Source organism: Hemitrygon akajei, chromosome 1 (assembly GCF_048418815.1).
Source record: "Hemitrygon akajei chromosome 1, sHemAka1.3, whole genome shotgun sequence".
In the NCBI taxonomy this organism is placed as follows: Eukaryota; Metazoa; Chordata; class Chondrichthyes; order Myliobatiformes; family Dasyatidae; genus Hemitrygon; species Hemitrygon akajei.
In genome coordinates this window covers 83,952,153-83,968,006 of record NC_133124.1, presented here as the reverse complement: position 1 = coordinate 83,968,006, position 15,854 = coordinate 83,952,153, and the positions used below count along the sequence as shown (strand labels likewise).

General features: G+C 50.5%; 1 protein-coding gene across 6 annotated transcripts in view; it reads right to left on the bottom strand.

The window, feature by feature from the left end:
• Positions 1–3,543: 3,543 nt before the first annotated feature.
• LOC140728294 (protein spire homolog 1-like) overlaps positions 3,544–15,854 on the bottom strand; it is a 258,068-nt gene continuing 245,757 nt past the window's right edge. For all 6 annotated transcript variants that reach the window (XM_073046825.1, XM_073046842.1, XM_073046849.1 and 3 more), the window contains one exon: positions 3,544–4,837. In XM_073046825.1, coding sequence (XP_072902926.1) covers positions 4,570–4,837 — 268 coding nt within the window. In that variant the 3' untranslated portion in view covers positions 3,544–4,569. The remainder of the gene's footprint in view (positions 4,838–15,854) is intronic.

Sequence of the window (15,854 nt, the reverse complement as noted above, 5' to 3'; positions counted from 1 at the left end):
CATAATATTTTGGGGTTCTGTTGTTTTAGGCACGATAAAGCAGGAGGGTTCAAAGGGGAGGGGTGACGTTACTACACTGAGAAAATGACATGGCAGTGCTCAGTCAGGACACACTGGAGAGCTTGTCTAGTGAGGTGTTATGGGTGGAACTGAGAAATAAGAAATGTATGACCAGGTTAATGGGTCTACATTAGACAACCCAACAATCCCCAGGATTTAGAGGTACAAATTTGTAGAAAGATCACAGACTATTACAAGAAACTTAAGGCTGATATAGTAGGTGATTTTAACTTTGCATATATTGACCGGGACTCCTAGATTGTAAAAGGTCTAGATGGGATAGAGTTTGTTAAATGTGTTCAGGAAAGTTTTCTTTATCAATACACAGAGGTCCCAACTTCTAGAAAATGGCAGATGGAATTTAATGCAGACAAGTGTGAGATGTTGCATTTTGGGAGGATCAACCAAGGTAGATCTTCCACAATGAGGTACAGAGCACTGAGGTAGGACAAAGTGATCTGGAAATACAGGTTCAAAGTCCATTGAAAATGATGTCAAGTTACAGAGAGTCGTTAAGAAAGCTTTTGGCACATTGGCCTCCATAGGTCAAGGTATTGATACAGGAATTGGATTGTTATATTGAAGTTGTATAAAACAGTTAGGCCTAATTTGGAGTATCATGTGCAATTTTGGTCACCCACCTACAGGAAAGATGTAAATAAGATTGAAATTGTACAAAGAAAATTTACAAGGATGTCACTGGGACCAGAGGGCCTGAGTTATAAGAACATAATAACATAAGAAATAGGAGCAGGAGTAGGCTATCCAGCCCATCGAGCCTGCCCCGCCATTCAGTAAGATCATGGCTGATCTGTCTGTAAACTCAGCTCCATCTACCTGCCTTTTCCCCTTAACCCTTAATTCCCCTACAAAGTAAAAATCTATCTAACTGTATCTTAAATATATTTAGTGAAGAAGCCTCAACTGCTTCCCTGAGCAGAGAATTCCACAGATTCATCACTCTCTGGGAAAAACAATTTCTCCTCATCTCCATCCTAAATCTTCTCCCCTGAATCTTGAGGCAATGTCCCCTAGTTCTAGTCTCACCTACCAATGGAAACAACTTTCCTACTTCTATCTTATCTATTCCTTTCAAAATTCTGTATGATTCTATAAGATCCTCTCTCATTCTTCTGAATTCCAGAGAGTATAGTCCCAGGTAACTCAATCGCTCCTCATAGGTTAACCCCTTCATCTCTGGAATCAACCCGATGAACCTCCTCTGCACTGCCTCCAAAGCCAGTATATCCTTCTTCAAGTATGGAGACCAGAACTGCACACAGTACTCCAGGTACGGCCTCAGCAGTATCTGTATAGTTGCATTATGACCCCCCTGCTCCTGAATTCAATCCTTCTAGCAATGAAGGCCAAAATTCTGTTTGCCTTCTTAATAACCTGTTGTACCTGCAAGCCAACTTTTTGCAATTCATGCACAAGCATTCCCAAGTCCCTCTGCACAATAGCATGCTGCAATCTTTCACCATTTAAATAATAATCTGCTCTTCCATTCCTTCCGAAGTGGATGATCTCGCATTTACCAACGTTGTATTCCATCTGTCAGACCTTGGCCCGCTCACTTAACCTGTCTGTATTCCTCTGCAGACCCTCCACATCCTCTGTACAATTTACTTTTCCACTCAGTTTAGTGTCAATAGCAAATTTTGCTACGCTACATTCAGTCCCCTCTTCCAGTTCATCAATGTAAATGATAAACAGCTGTGGGCCCAGCACCAACCCCTGTGGCACCCCACTCACCACTGACTGCCAACCGGAGAAACACCCATTTATACCAACTCTCTGTCTTCTATTGGTTAACAAATCTACTATCCATGCCAATACACTTCCTCCGACTCCATACACCTATATCATATTTATAAGTCTCTTGTGTGGCACCATATCGGATGCCTTCTGGAAATCCAAGTATATGACATCCATCTGTTCCCCTCTATCCACTGCAGTCATTATGTCCTCAAAGAACTCCAGTAAGTTTGTCAAGAAAGATTGAATATGTTGGAACTTTATTCCCTTTAATGTAGAAGACTGAGGGGAGATTTGATAGAGCTATACAAAATTATGAGCGGTACAGATAGGGAAAATGCTAGCAGGCTTTTTCCACTGAGGTTGGGGGAGACTACAACTAGAGGTCACAGGTTAAGGGTAAAAGGTGAAATGTTTAATGGGAACACAAGGGGAAACTTCTTCACTCAGAAAGGGGTGAGAGTGTAGAATGAGCTGCCAGTGCAAGTGGTGAATACGATTTCAATTTCAATGTTTAAGAGAAGCTTGGATACCTACATGGATGGGAGTGGAATGGAGGGCTATGGTCCAGGTGCAGATTGATGGGACTAGGCAGTTTAAGTGGTCCAGCATGGACTGGATGGGCCAAAGGGCCTGTTTCTGTGTTGTAGTTTTCTATGATTTCACCATGTGTGCTGCTCAAGTAATTCCTTTTGTGCCACTTCTACTTATTACAAGTGTTCAAATTTGTAAAGCAGAGAATATTTCAAAATGCATGATGGCATGCTGACTGGTTATCAGCTCCCTGTGACTAACAACATCCTAAAAGTTGTGCAATCAAACACAGAAAAACACGAGTTGTAATTCTGAGCACCACACACAAAATGCTGCAGGAACTTAGCAGGTCAGGCAGCATCTATGGAAATGAATAGTCGATGCTTCTGGCCAAGACCCTTCGTCAGCTGTAATTCTGTACATTTTAAATAAGGAAATCATAATTAGCATAATTTGAACATAAACTAGAGTACTAATAAACTCCAGCCTTTTGTCATATGTCATCATAACAGTATCTAATTCTGTGGTGTTAAATCAATGTCTCTCTTTTGTTGAACCTATTGAATGACTGAAGTTGGTCTTCCTGTATAAAGGCTGTGCATCAACCAAACAGTTTTATTCAACCAAACTATAAATTATAAATTCTCAAACTTAATTGTGGATTAGAATCAGCAAACAGAAAATGTTCACTTGTCACCGTGATAAGCTGTGTTAACTATCTCCAGTTAACCTCATTGAAATTCAAAAACTGTGTAAGATAATGTCAAAAGTGGATATTCTGTAGGCTTACTACTTAAATGATCATTTATTTAAGTAGTAAGCCTACAGAATATTGGCACAGTAGCACAGTGGTTAGCACAACGATTTACTGTATTGGTGACTCAGGTTCAATTCCCGCTACTGCCTGTAAGGAGTTTGTACCTTCTCTTCATGACTGTGTGGGTTTCCTCCCACTGTCCAAAGACATACCTGTTGGTAAGTTATTTGGTAATTGTAAATTGTCCTGTGATTAGGCTAGGATTAAATTGGGGATTCCTAGGCAGCATGACTCAAAGGGCCAGAAAGGCCTATTCCAAGCAGTATCTCAATCAATCTATATATATAGGAAACTGACCAAGTTGGAGAAGTTATACGCTGGCTTAAAGTGAATACTCTTTCACCACTGCTAAATAAGAGACAATAGACTCAATAAAGATTACAGTGCTTTTTTTTTAATGCAATTACAAGGAACATACAGGAATCTCGGTGGTACAAGTGAACTGAATGGTAGTCTTGTTCATATCAGCTATCCAATATAATTTAGAAACTATGTATTGTAGCACAGCCAGGTACACAGGCTCATGGGGTGTGGGTGGGAGAAGGAAGGGTTGGAGTGAAAGGTCGTGGAGATGATGGCAATCTATTCCTTAAGTGTTCAGGCTGGGAACCAATAAGCCCAGAGGGAAAGGTAATAGTTGAGTTAGCAGTGGATTTGTTGCATTGTGCTGGCCTGATTAGCTCCAAGGACAACTGCTCATGATGCTACAGTCAGAAAGAAAATCAAAAGGGTTTTAAAAGAGAGCATTGAAACAAGTACTTCATCTAAGTGCAAAACTTGTCTTGCATAAGCTGGCATTTAGCAAGGGTCCACCAATCAGTCTAACAAATACTGACAATTTTCTGGAGCTTTATCAGTGAACAGTGTGATAATTCCATCATTATCCTTGCTAGAACATAAAATAACTTCTTAAATTCATAGAAAAGTGAGCCCCCAGTGCCCATCACATCCAAAACAATCTTCCTCACTAGTCTATAGACACAAACATCGCATATGATTACTCAGATGTTCCAGATTAATCTTTGTCTGTTTGTAGTATATTCCATGTACATAAACTGCACTGATTAAATATTATACAAGTTGTCAATTTTCAACTGTTGCAAGTGGCAATAAGATGCCCATTACCAATGTCAGTAGGGCCCAAATACTCCTATTAATAAAATATATTACATTTATTTACAGGTAACTTACATTATTTCTTCTTTGATAAAACCCATTCACAAAGATATGTCCATATAAATGAATTCTGGCTTTTGATGTTAGGTGAAAGTTACATACTTGGGAATTTTAGCATAGTCAGCCCATGTTCCAGTGTTTTATGGATCCAGTTATTTCCTTCTGAGATGCCAGTTCAACAAAAGAAACTTCAGGAAGAGGAGAGAAAATAAAAAGGCACAAGTCTAAACCTCTTTTATAGTTCGCTCCTTTGGCGTCGCCAGTCGAAATTCCAACGTGCTTGTGGAGGACATATAAAAAGACTGAGTTTTCCGTTTTAACCGTGCACGCTTGTTCGCTAGGACAAGACTTCGTCGACTGGAGCTTATGATTTCTGAAATAAATTTCTTACAGTCAACACAAACTTCCATCGTGCTCCAGTCCTCCATCAGCTCTTTGGGAAACTCCAGGCTTTCAGTTGTCTTCTCTGAGGATTTAGACACAGATGGAAACCTGTGAAAGAGCACACAAGCTCACTTTAAGGAATGTCGGCTCAAGAGACGCGTCTGGTTTACAACTTCTCCCTTGGTTATACAAGGCCAAGTTAAGAGGCGCATTTTATTACTAAACATCCAGTTTCATTCAGGTTTGTTTGTACCATTATAAGCAAGGATGTGGAAGGATTGCAGATGCCTGGATTAGAGGGTATGTGCTATGAGGAGAGGTTGTTTAAATTTGGGCTGTTTTCTCAGGAATGGCAGAGGCTGAGGGGAGACCTGATAAAAGTTTATAAGATTATGAAGGGCATAGACAGACAACTGGCATCTTTTTTTCCCACATGGTTGAGGTATCTAAAGCTAGAGGGCATGCATTTAAGGTGAGATTGATGTTAAGTTTAAAGGAGATGTGCTGGACAAGTTTATTTTATACAAGAGTGGTGGGTGCCAGGATTGTACTTCCGGGGCTGGTGGTGTAGGTAAATATGATAGAGATGTTTAAGAGATTCTTAGATAGGCATTTGAACATGCTGAGAATGGAAAGCAATGTACATAGAAGCTGAAGAAACAAGCTTAGTAGGCTTTTAATTATTAGTTTAATTAGTTCAGCACAGCATCGTCGACCACAGGGCCTGTTCCTGGAGGAATACACACACCAGAGACATTTACACACACTGCATACTATACAAGCTGTCAATTGTCATCTGCTCATACAAGTCTGAATCCCTCCATCCCCAGAGTTTGGGAAACTCTGAGCAATTCCAATTTTTTTTTCTCAGACTTGATAACTACTTCTGGTCTTGCCAGACTTACTCTGAACAGAGGTCACACTAACCAATGCTTTCTCCTGAAAACTTCACATCAGATGTGGTTGCGTAATCAGGATGAGAGGAAAAACCCAAGCATCAAAACAACAGTGTTAGGGAATTCACCGAGTTCGAGAGTACCCTGAATGGTAACAGTTTCCCCTTCTACACATGCAGCCTAACCTGCTATGCATTTCCAGCATTTTCTGTTTTTACAGTTTTAAAAAAATAACTTGCAGGATTTAATTTCTAATTGTGATTTAAAAGGGTCATTTTTAGAAGTTAAAGCCAACTTCTCACAAACTTCTACAGATGTACCACAGAGGCCATTCTAACTGGCTGCATCACTGTCCGGTAAGGTTGGGGGGGGGGGGGGTGTGGTGGCACTGCACAGCATCAAAATAAGCTGCAGAAAGTTGTAAATTCAGTCATCTCCATCATGGGCACTAGCTTCCCCAGCATCCATGGCATCTTTAAAGAGTGGTGCCTTAAAAAGCCGGCAGCCATCATTATGGACTCCCTTCACCCAGGATATACCATCTTCTCATTGCTACCATCAGGGAGGAGGTACAGGAGCCTGAAGGTGCACATACACAATGATTCAGGAACAGCTTCAGATTTCTGAATGGATATTGAACCCAGAACACTACCACACTACTTTTTTTAGTTTTTATTATGTATTGCAATGTACTGATGCTGCATAACAGCAAATTTCATGACATACGCCGGTGATATTAAATATGAATCTAATTCCAATTTTCAATGGAACATAAGAACATAAGAAATAGAAGCAGGAGTAGGCCATCCAGCCCATCGAGCCTGCCCCGCCATTCAATAAGATCATGGCTGAACTGCCGTAAACTCAGCTCCATCTACCTGCCTTTTCCCCATAACCCTTAATTCCCTTACTTCGTAAAAACCTATCTGTTTCTTAAATATATTTAGTGAGGAAGCCTTTTTGCGATTCATGCACAAGCACTCCCAAGTCCCTCTGCACAACAGTGTGCTGCAATCTTTCACCATTGAAATAATAATCTGCTCTTCCATTCCTTCCGAAGTGGATGATCTCGCATTTACCAACATTGTATTCCATCTGCCAGACCTTGGCCCACTCACTTAACCTAACTATATCCCTCTGCAGACCCTCCACATCCTCTGTACAATTTGCTTTTCCACTCAGTTTAGTGTCATCAGCAAATTTTGCTACTCTACACTCAGTCCCCTCCTCCAAATATCAATGCAAATGATAAACAGCTGCAGGCCCAGCACCGACCCCTGCGGCACCCCACTCACTACATAGTTTATTAAAATATTTTAAATTGTGTTTGATTCCAGAAATAAAAACTATCATTAACAACAGACAAATGAGCTTGAAGAAAAACGAGAGACAATAAAAGCTCTCTGAAACTCAAACAGGGATGAGAGAATTTGGACACCTTTCTGGTTTAACTTTCATTGCAGGGGAGACAGCTGAACAGAAGGGAGCAAAAAATATTGTTGTGATGTTACAGGGCTATTAATCAATTTAAACATAATAACATGAGCTCATCTGGGGAATTTTAATTAATTCAAATCAGAAATGAGAAAGCCAGTATCTGTTATGGTTACTGTGAAAATACCAGATTGCTGCTAAAAGAACATGGTTCAAATACCTCTTGTTTTGGTTGTGGCAGCTGACTATTGCTTGCTCTCTGAAATTACCCAATAAACCACTCAGTTCAAGAATAATTATGATTAGGAAATTATGCTGGGCTTTCCAGCAATAACCATATCCTCTGAAAGAATGAAAGACAGAGTCCTATGACAAACATCAGCTTATCGTACAACTTATTATGTCCGAGGAATTTGGATAAATTATTTGTGATAGTCACTCACATCATCAATGATAGATGCTACAAACATGGATTTCTAGAAGGCATTTGATAAAGCTCTATGAAAGAGATTCATCTGATGAGTCAGAAACCCCATTGTTGTGGCAACTAGTTCACTTGGTGAAGTTTGCCATGCCCTCTTCCCACTCACTGAGGCCTCGGTTCCTGCATTCCCTTCTCCCTCACCAGGGCCAGTCTCCATGCTCCCTTTGTGCTCACCATGGCCCAATTCCCATGCTTCATTTGTACTCAACAGAGCCCCAGTTCCAACTCTCCCTTTAAACTGACAAGATGCACTGAAAATGTATTATATTGTTGTCTAACATTAACAGTGTCTTCCTGTGACCCATGACTATCCTCTTCATTATCAACAGCACCTCTAACTAATGTGTTATCTGCAGTGTTGTTAATCACCCTCCTATGTTCATATCCATAAATTATACAACAAACAGGAAGTGTCCAAGAACCATTCCCTGTTACATATCAATGACCATGGGTTTTCAATCACAAAAACAATTTTTAATCATCACTTGTTGCCTCATACGACCAAGCCAATTTTGGATCCAACTTGCTAATTTACCCTGCATCTCATGAGCTCTGATCTTTTTGACCAGTCTCCCATGTGCTACCTCATCAAAGTTCTTGGGGAAGTTCAACCACACTGCCCTTTGTCAATGCATTTTGTTACTTATTCAAGAACATCAGTTAAATAGCCAGACAGGGTCATGCTGACTTTCACTGATTAATCTTTGCATACTAATCCCAACTCCCCAGATGAACTCATGTTATTATATTTATAAGGATTAATGCCTGACTTTCCAAGTGCACAACATCTTGTTAGATTTTTTTCCCCCAGTAACTTCTCTGCTTCTAGTTTGTTCTTACTGACAAGATGTGATGAATGGAACCACTGTAGTGGTCTCTGCCTTTACATTTAAGGGATATCCATTATTAAAGACCCTCACCATCTGCGTCAAGCCCTATTATTTTTTCTGTTATTAGGAGCTTGAAGACCCATACCTTAAGGTTGGTTCAACAATTGTTCCTTTCCTACTGCCATTACGTTCTTGAACCAGCCTGAAAAACCTTAATACTACCTCAGACTATGTTTCTGGTTTTTCTTTGTTGTTTTTGTTATGTTTATAAAATCTATATTTGCCATTTTGTAAAGTGCTGTGCTGCTGCTGCAAAAAGCTAACTTTCACAGCAGAGTAAACTTCAATTTGAACATTCTTTTTGCATGTTGGGGGGGGCCTGGAGCTCAGTACCTGACGGGGGGGGGGACATTCTGGAGTTCAATACCTGACGGGATGTTTGTGCGGGGAGGTGGGGGCCTGGAGCTCAGTACCTGACGAGACCTTTGTGCGGGGAGGTGGGGGCCTGGAGCTCAGTACCTGACGAGACCTTTGTGCGGGTGGGGGGACGGGGACGTTCTGGAGCTCAGTACCCGACGAGACCTTTGTGCGGGTGGGGGACGTTCTGGAGCTCAGTACCCGACGAGACCTTTGTGCGGGTGGGGGGACGGGGACGTTCTGGAGCTCAGTACCCGACGAGACCTTTGTGTGGGTGGGGGGACGGGGACGTTCTGGAGCTCAGTACCTGACGAGACCTTTGTGCGGGTGGGGGGACGGGGACGTTCTGGAGCTCAGTACCTGACGAGACCTTTGTGTGGGTGGAGGGGGAACGTTCTGAAGCTCAGTACCTGACGAGACCTTTGTGCGGGTGGGGGGACGGGGACGTTCTGGAGCTCAGTACCTGACGAGACCTTTGTGCGGGTGGGGGACGTTCTGGAGCTCAGTACCCGACGAGACCTTTGTGCGGGTGGGGGGACGGGGACGTTCTGGAGCTCAGTACCCGACGAGACCTTTGTGCGGGTGGGGGACGTTCTGGAGCTCAGTACCCGACGAGACCTTTGTGCGGGTGGGGGGACGGGGACGTTCTGGAGCTCAGTACCTGACGAGACCTTTGTGTGGGTGGGGGGACGGGGACGTTCTGGAGCTCAGTACCTGACGAGACCTTTGTGTGGGTGGGGGGACGGGGACGTTCTGGAGCTCAGTACCTGACGAGACCTTTGTGCGGGTGGGGGGACGGGGACGTTCTGGAGCTCAGTACCTGACGAGACCTTTGTGCGGGGTGGGGGACGTTCTGGAGCTCAGTACCCGACGAGACCTTTGTGCGGGTGGGGGGACGGGGACGTTCTGGAGCTCAGTACCCGACGAGACCTTTGTGCGGGTGGGGGACGTTCTGGAGCTCAGTACCCGACGAGACCTTTGTGCGGGTGGGGGGGACGGGGACGTTCTGGAGCTCAGTACCTGACGAGACCTTTGTGTGGGTGGGGGGACGGGGACGTTCTGGAGCTCAGTACCTGACGAGACCTTTGTGCGGGTGGGGGGACGGGGACGTTCTGGAGCTCAGTACCTGACGAGACCTTTGTGTGGGTGGAGGGGGAACGTTCTGAAGCTCAGTACCTGACGAGACCTTTGTGCGGGTGGGGGGACGGGGACGTTCTGGAGCTCAGTACCTGACGAGACCTTTGTGCGGGTGGGGGACGTTCTGGAGCTCAGTACCTGACGAGACCTTTGTGCGGGTGGGGGGGAGGACGTTCTGGAGCTCAGTACCTGAAGAGACCTTTGTGTGGGTGGGGGGGAGGACGTTCTGGAGCTCAGTACCTGACGAGACCTTTGTGCGGGTGGGGGGGGGATGTTCTGGAGCTCAGTACCTGAAGAGACCTTTGTGCGGGTGGGGGGACGGGGACGTTCTGGAGCTCAGTACCTGACGAGACCTTTGTGCGGGTGGGGGGGGGGAACGTTCTGGAGCTCAGTACCTGACGAGACCTTTGTGCGGGTGGGGGGGGCCTGGAGCTCAGTACCTGACGAGACCTTTGTGCGGGTGGGGGGGGGAACGTTCTGGAGCTCAGTACCTGACGAGACCTTTGTGCGGGTGGGGGGGGGATGTTCTGGAGCTCAGTACCTGAAGAGACCTTTGTGCGGGTGGGGGGACGGGGACGTTCTGGAGCTCAGTACCTGACGAGACCTTTGTGCGGGTGGGGGGGGGGAACGTTCTGGAGCTCAGTACCTGACGAGACCTTTGTGCGGGTGGGGGGGGGGGGAACGTTCTGGAGCTCAGTACCTGACGAGACCTTTGTGCGGGTGGGGGGGGGGAACGTTCTGGAGCTCAGTACCTGACGAGACCTTTGTGCGGGTGGGGGGGGCCTGGAGCTCAGTACCTGACGAGACCTTTGTGCGGGTGGGGGGGGGAACGTTCTGGAGCTCAGTACCTGACGAGACCTTTGTGCGGGCGGGGGGACGGGGACGTTCTGGAGCTCAGTACCTGACGAGACCTTTGTGCGGGCGGGGGGACGGGGACGTTCTGGAGCTCAGTACCTGACGAGACCTTTGTGCGGGTGGGGGGACGGGGACGTTCTGGAGCTCAGTACCCGACGAGACCTTTGTGCGGGTGGGGGGGGGAACGTTCTGGAGCTCAGTACCTGACGAGACCTTTGTGCGGGTGGGGGGGGGGAACGTTCTGGAGCTCAGTACCTGACGAGACCTTTGTGCGGGTGGGGGGGGGAACGTTCTGGAGCTCAGTACCTGACGAGACCTTTGTGCGGGTGGGGGTGGGGAACGTTCTGGAGCTCAGTACCTGACGAGACCTTTGTGCGGGTGGGGGACGTTCTGGAGCTCAGTACTTGACGAGACCTTTGTGCGGGTGGGGGGACGGGGACGTTCTGGAGCTCAGTACCTGACGAGACCTTTGTGCGGGTGGGGGACGTTCTGGAGCTCAGTACCTGACGAGACCTTTGTGCGGGTGGGGGGGGGAACGTTCTGGAGCTCAGTACCTGACGAGACCTTTGTGCGGGTGGGGGGACGGGGACGTTCTGGAGCTCAGTACCTGACGAGACCTTTGTGCGGGTGGGGGACGTTCTGGAGCTCAGTACCTGACGAGACCTTTGTGCGGGTGGGGGGGGGAACGTTCTGGAGCTCAGTACCTGACGAGACCTTTGTGCGGGTGGGGGGACGGGGACGTTCTGGAGCTCAGTACCTGACGAGACCTTTGTGCGGGTGGGGGACGTTCTGGAGCTCAGTACCTGACGAGACCTTTGTGCGGGTGGGGGGGGGGGGAACGTTCTGGAGCTCAGTACCTGACGAGACCTTTGTGCGGGTGGGGGGGGGAACGTTCTGGAGCTCAGTACCTGACGAGACCTTTGTGCGGGTGGGGGGACGGGGACGTTCTGGAGCTCAGTACCTGACGAGACCTTTGTGCGGGTGGGGGGGGGGACGTTCTGGAGCTCAGTACCTGACGAGACCTTTGTGCGGGTGGGGACGGGGACGTTCTGGAGCTCAGTACCTGACGAGACCTTTGTGCGGGTGGGGGACGTTCTGGAGCTCAGTACCTGACGAGACCTTTGTGCGGGTGGGGGGGGGGACGTTCTGGAGCTCAGTACCTGACGAGACCTTTGTGCGGGTGGGGGGGGGCCTGGAGCTCAGTACCTGACGAGACCTTTGTGCGGGTGGGGGACGTTCTGGAGCTCAGTACCTGACGAGACCTTTGTGCGGGTGGGGGACGTTCTGGAGCTCAGTACCTGACGAGACCTTTGTGCGGGTGGGGGGGAACGTTCTGGAGCTCAGTACCTGACGAGACCTTTGTGCGGGTGGGGGACGTTCTGGAGCTCAGTACCTGACGAGACCTTTGTGCGGGTGGGGGGGGAACGTTCTGGAGCTCAGTACCTGACGAGACCTTTGTGCGGGTGGGGGGGGGGACGTTCTGGAGCTCAGTACCTGACGAGACCTTTGTGCGGGTGGGGACGGGGACGTTCTGGAGCTCAGTACCTGACGAGACCTTTGTGCGGGTGGGGGACGTTCTGGAGCTCAGTACCTGACGAGACCTTTGTGCGGGTGGGGGGACGGGGACGTTCTGGAGCTCAGTACCCGACGAGACCTTTGTGCGGGTGGGGGGACGGGGACGTTCTGGAGCTCAGTACCTGACGAGACCTTTGTGCGGGTGGGGGACGTTCTGGAGCTCAGTACCTGACGAGACCTTTGTGCGGGTGGGGGACGTTCTGGAGCTCAGTACCTGACGAGACCTTTGTGCGGGTGGGGGACGTTCTGGAGCTCAGTACCTGACGAGACCTTTGTGCGGGTGGGGGGGGGGGGAACGTTCTGGAGCTCAGTACCTGACGAGACCTTTGTGCGGGTGGGGGGGGGAACGTTCTGGAGCTCAGTACCTGACGAGACCTTTGTGCGGGTGGGGGGACGGGGACGTTCTGGAGCTCAGTACCTGACGAGACCTTTGTGCGGGTGGGGGGGGGGGACGTTCTGGAGCTCAGTACCTGACGAGACCTTTGTGCGGGTGGGGGACGGGGACGTTCTGGAGCTCAGTACCTGACGAGACCTTTGTGCGGGTGGGGGGACGTTCTGGAGCTCAGTACCTGACGAGACCTTTGTGCGGGTGGGGGGGGGGACGTTCTGGAGCTCAGTACCTGACGAGACCTTTGTGCGGGTGGGGGGGGGCCTGGAGCTCAGTACCTGACGAGACCTTTGTGCGGGTGGGGGACGTTCTGGAGCTCAGTACCTGACGAGACCTTTGTGCGGGTGGGGGACGTTCTGGAGCTCAGTACCTGACGAGACCTTTGTGCGGGTGGGGGGGGAACGTTCTGGAGCTCAGTACCTGACGAGACCTTTGTGCGGGTGGGGGACGTTCTGGAGCTCAGTACCTGACGAGACCTTTGTGCGGGTGGGGGGGAACGTTCTGGAGCTCAGTACCTGACGAGACCTTTGTGCGGGTGGGGGACGTTCTGGAGCTCAGTACCTGACGAGACCTTTGTGCGGGTGGGGGGGAACGTTCTGGAGCTCAGTACCTGACGAGACCTTTGTGCGGGTGGGGGGGAACGTTCTGGAGCTCAGTACCTGACGAGACCTTTGTGCGGGTGGGGGACGTTCTGGAGCTCAGTACCCGACGAGACCTTTGTGCGGGTGGGGGGGGGAACGTTCTGGAGCTCAGTACCCGACGAGACCTTTGTGTGGGTGGGGGGGACGGGGACGTTCTGGAGCTCAGTACCTGACGAGACCTTTGTGCGGGTGGGGTGGGGGGGAGGACGTTCTGGAGCTCAGTACCTGACGAGACCTTTGTGCGGGTGGGGGGGGGACGTTCTGGAGCTCAGTACCTGACGAGACCTTTGTGTAGGTGGGGGGACGGGGACGTTCTGGAGCTCAGTACCTGACGAGACCTTTGTGCGGGTGGGGGGGGGACGTTCTGGAGCTCAGTACCTGACGAGACCTTTGTGCGGGTGGGGTGGGGGGGAGGACGTTCTGGAGCTCAGTACCCGACGAGACCTTTGTGCGGGTGGGGGGGGGAACGTTCTGGAGCTCAGTACCTGACGAGACCTTTGTGCGGGTGGGGGACGTTCTGGAGCTCAGTACCCGACGAGACCTTTGTGCGGGTGGGGGACGGGGACGTTCTGGAGCTCAGTACCTGACGAGACCTTTGTGCGGGTGGGGTGGGGGGGAGGACGTTCTGGAGCTCAGTACCTGACGAGACCTTTGTGCGGGTGGGGGACGTTCTGGAGCTCAGTACCTGACGAGACCTTTGTGCGGGTGGGGGGGGGGGGGACGTTCTGGAGCTCAGTATCTGACGAGACCTTTGTGCGGGTGGGGGGGAACGTTCTGGAGCTCAGTACCTGACGAGACCTTTGTGTGGGTGGGGGGGGCCTGGAGCTCAGTACCTGACGAGACCTTTGTGCGGGTGGGGGGACGTTCTGGAGCTCAGTACCTGACGAGACCTTTGTGCGGGTGGGGTGGGGGACGTTCTGGAACTCAGTACCTGACGAGACCTTTGTGCGGGTGGGGGGGGGGGACGTTCTGGAGCTCAGTACCTGACGAGACCTTTGTGCGGGTGGGGGGGAACGTTCTGGAGCTCAGTACCTGACGAGACCTTTGTGCGGGTGGGGGGACGGGGACGTTCTGGAGCTCAGTACCTGACGAGACCTTTGTGCGGGTGGGGGGGGGGGAACGTTCTGGAGCTCAGTACCCGACGAGACCTTTGTGCGGGTGGGGGGGGGGGACGTTCTGGAGCTCAGTACCTGACGAGACCTTTGTGCGGGTGGGGGGACGGGGACGTTCTGGAGCTCAGTACCTGACGAGACCTTTGTGCGGGTGGGGGGGGGAACGTTCTGGAGCTCAGTACCTGACGAGACCTTTGTGCGGGTGGGGGGGAACGTTCTGGAGCTCAGTACCTGACGAGACCTTTGTGCGGGTGGGGGGGGGGGAACGTTCTGGAGCTCAGTACCCGACGAGACCTTTGTGCGGGTGGGGGGGGGGGGGACGTTCTGGAGCTCAGTACCTGACGAGACCTTTGTGCGGGTGGGGGGGGGGGACGTTCTGGAGCTCAGTACCTGACGAGACCTTTGTGCGGGTGGGGGGACGGGGACGTTCTGGAGCTCAGTACCCGACGAGACCTTTGTGCGGGTGGGGGACGTTCTGGAGCTCAGTACCTGACGAGACCTTTGTGCGGGTGGGGGGGGGAACGTTCTGGAGCTCAGTACCTGACGAGACCTTTGTGCGGGTGGGGGGGGGGGACGTTCTGGAGCTCAGTACCTGACGAGACCTTTGTGCGGGTGGGGGGGACGGGGACGTTCTGGAGCTCAGTACCTGACGAGACCTTTGTGCGGGTGGGGGGGGGAACGTTCTGGAGCTCAGTACCTGACGAGACCTTTGTGCGGGTGGGGGGGGGGAACGTTCTGGAGCTCAGTACCTGACGAGACCTTTGTGCGGGTGGGGGACGTTCTGGAGCTCAGTACCTGACGAGACCTTTGTGCGGGTGGGGGGACGGGGACGTTCTGGAGCTCAGTACCTGACGAGACCTTTGTGCGGGTGGGGGGGGGGAACGTTCTGGAGCTCAGTACCTGACGAGACCTTTGTGCGGGTGGGGGGGGGGGAACGTTCTGGAGCTCCGTACCTGACGAGACCTTTGTGCGGGTGGGGGACGTTCTGGAGCTCAGTACCTGACGAGACCTTTGTGCGGGTGGGGGGACGGGGACGTTCTGGAGCTCAGTACCTGACGAGACCTTTGTGCGGGTGGGGGTGGGGAACGTTCTGGAGCTCAGTACCTGACGAGACCTTTGTGCGGGTGGGGGACGTTCTGGAGCTCAGTACCTGACGAGACCTTTGTGCGGGTGGGGGGGGGGGAACGTTCTGGAGCTCAGTACCTGACGAGACCTTTGTGCGGGTGGGGGGACGGGGACGTTCTGGAGCTCAGTACCTGACGAGACCTTTGTGCGGGTGGGGGTGGGGAACGTTCTGGAGCTCAGTACCTGACGAGACCTTTGTGCGGGTGGGGGACGTTCTGGAGCTCAGTACCT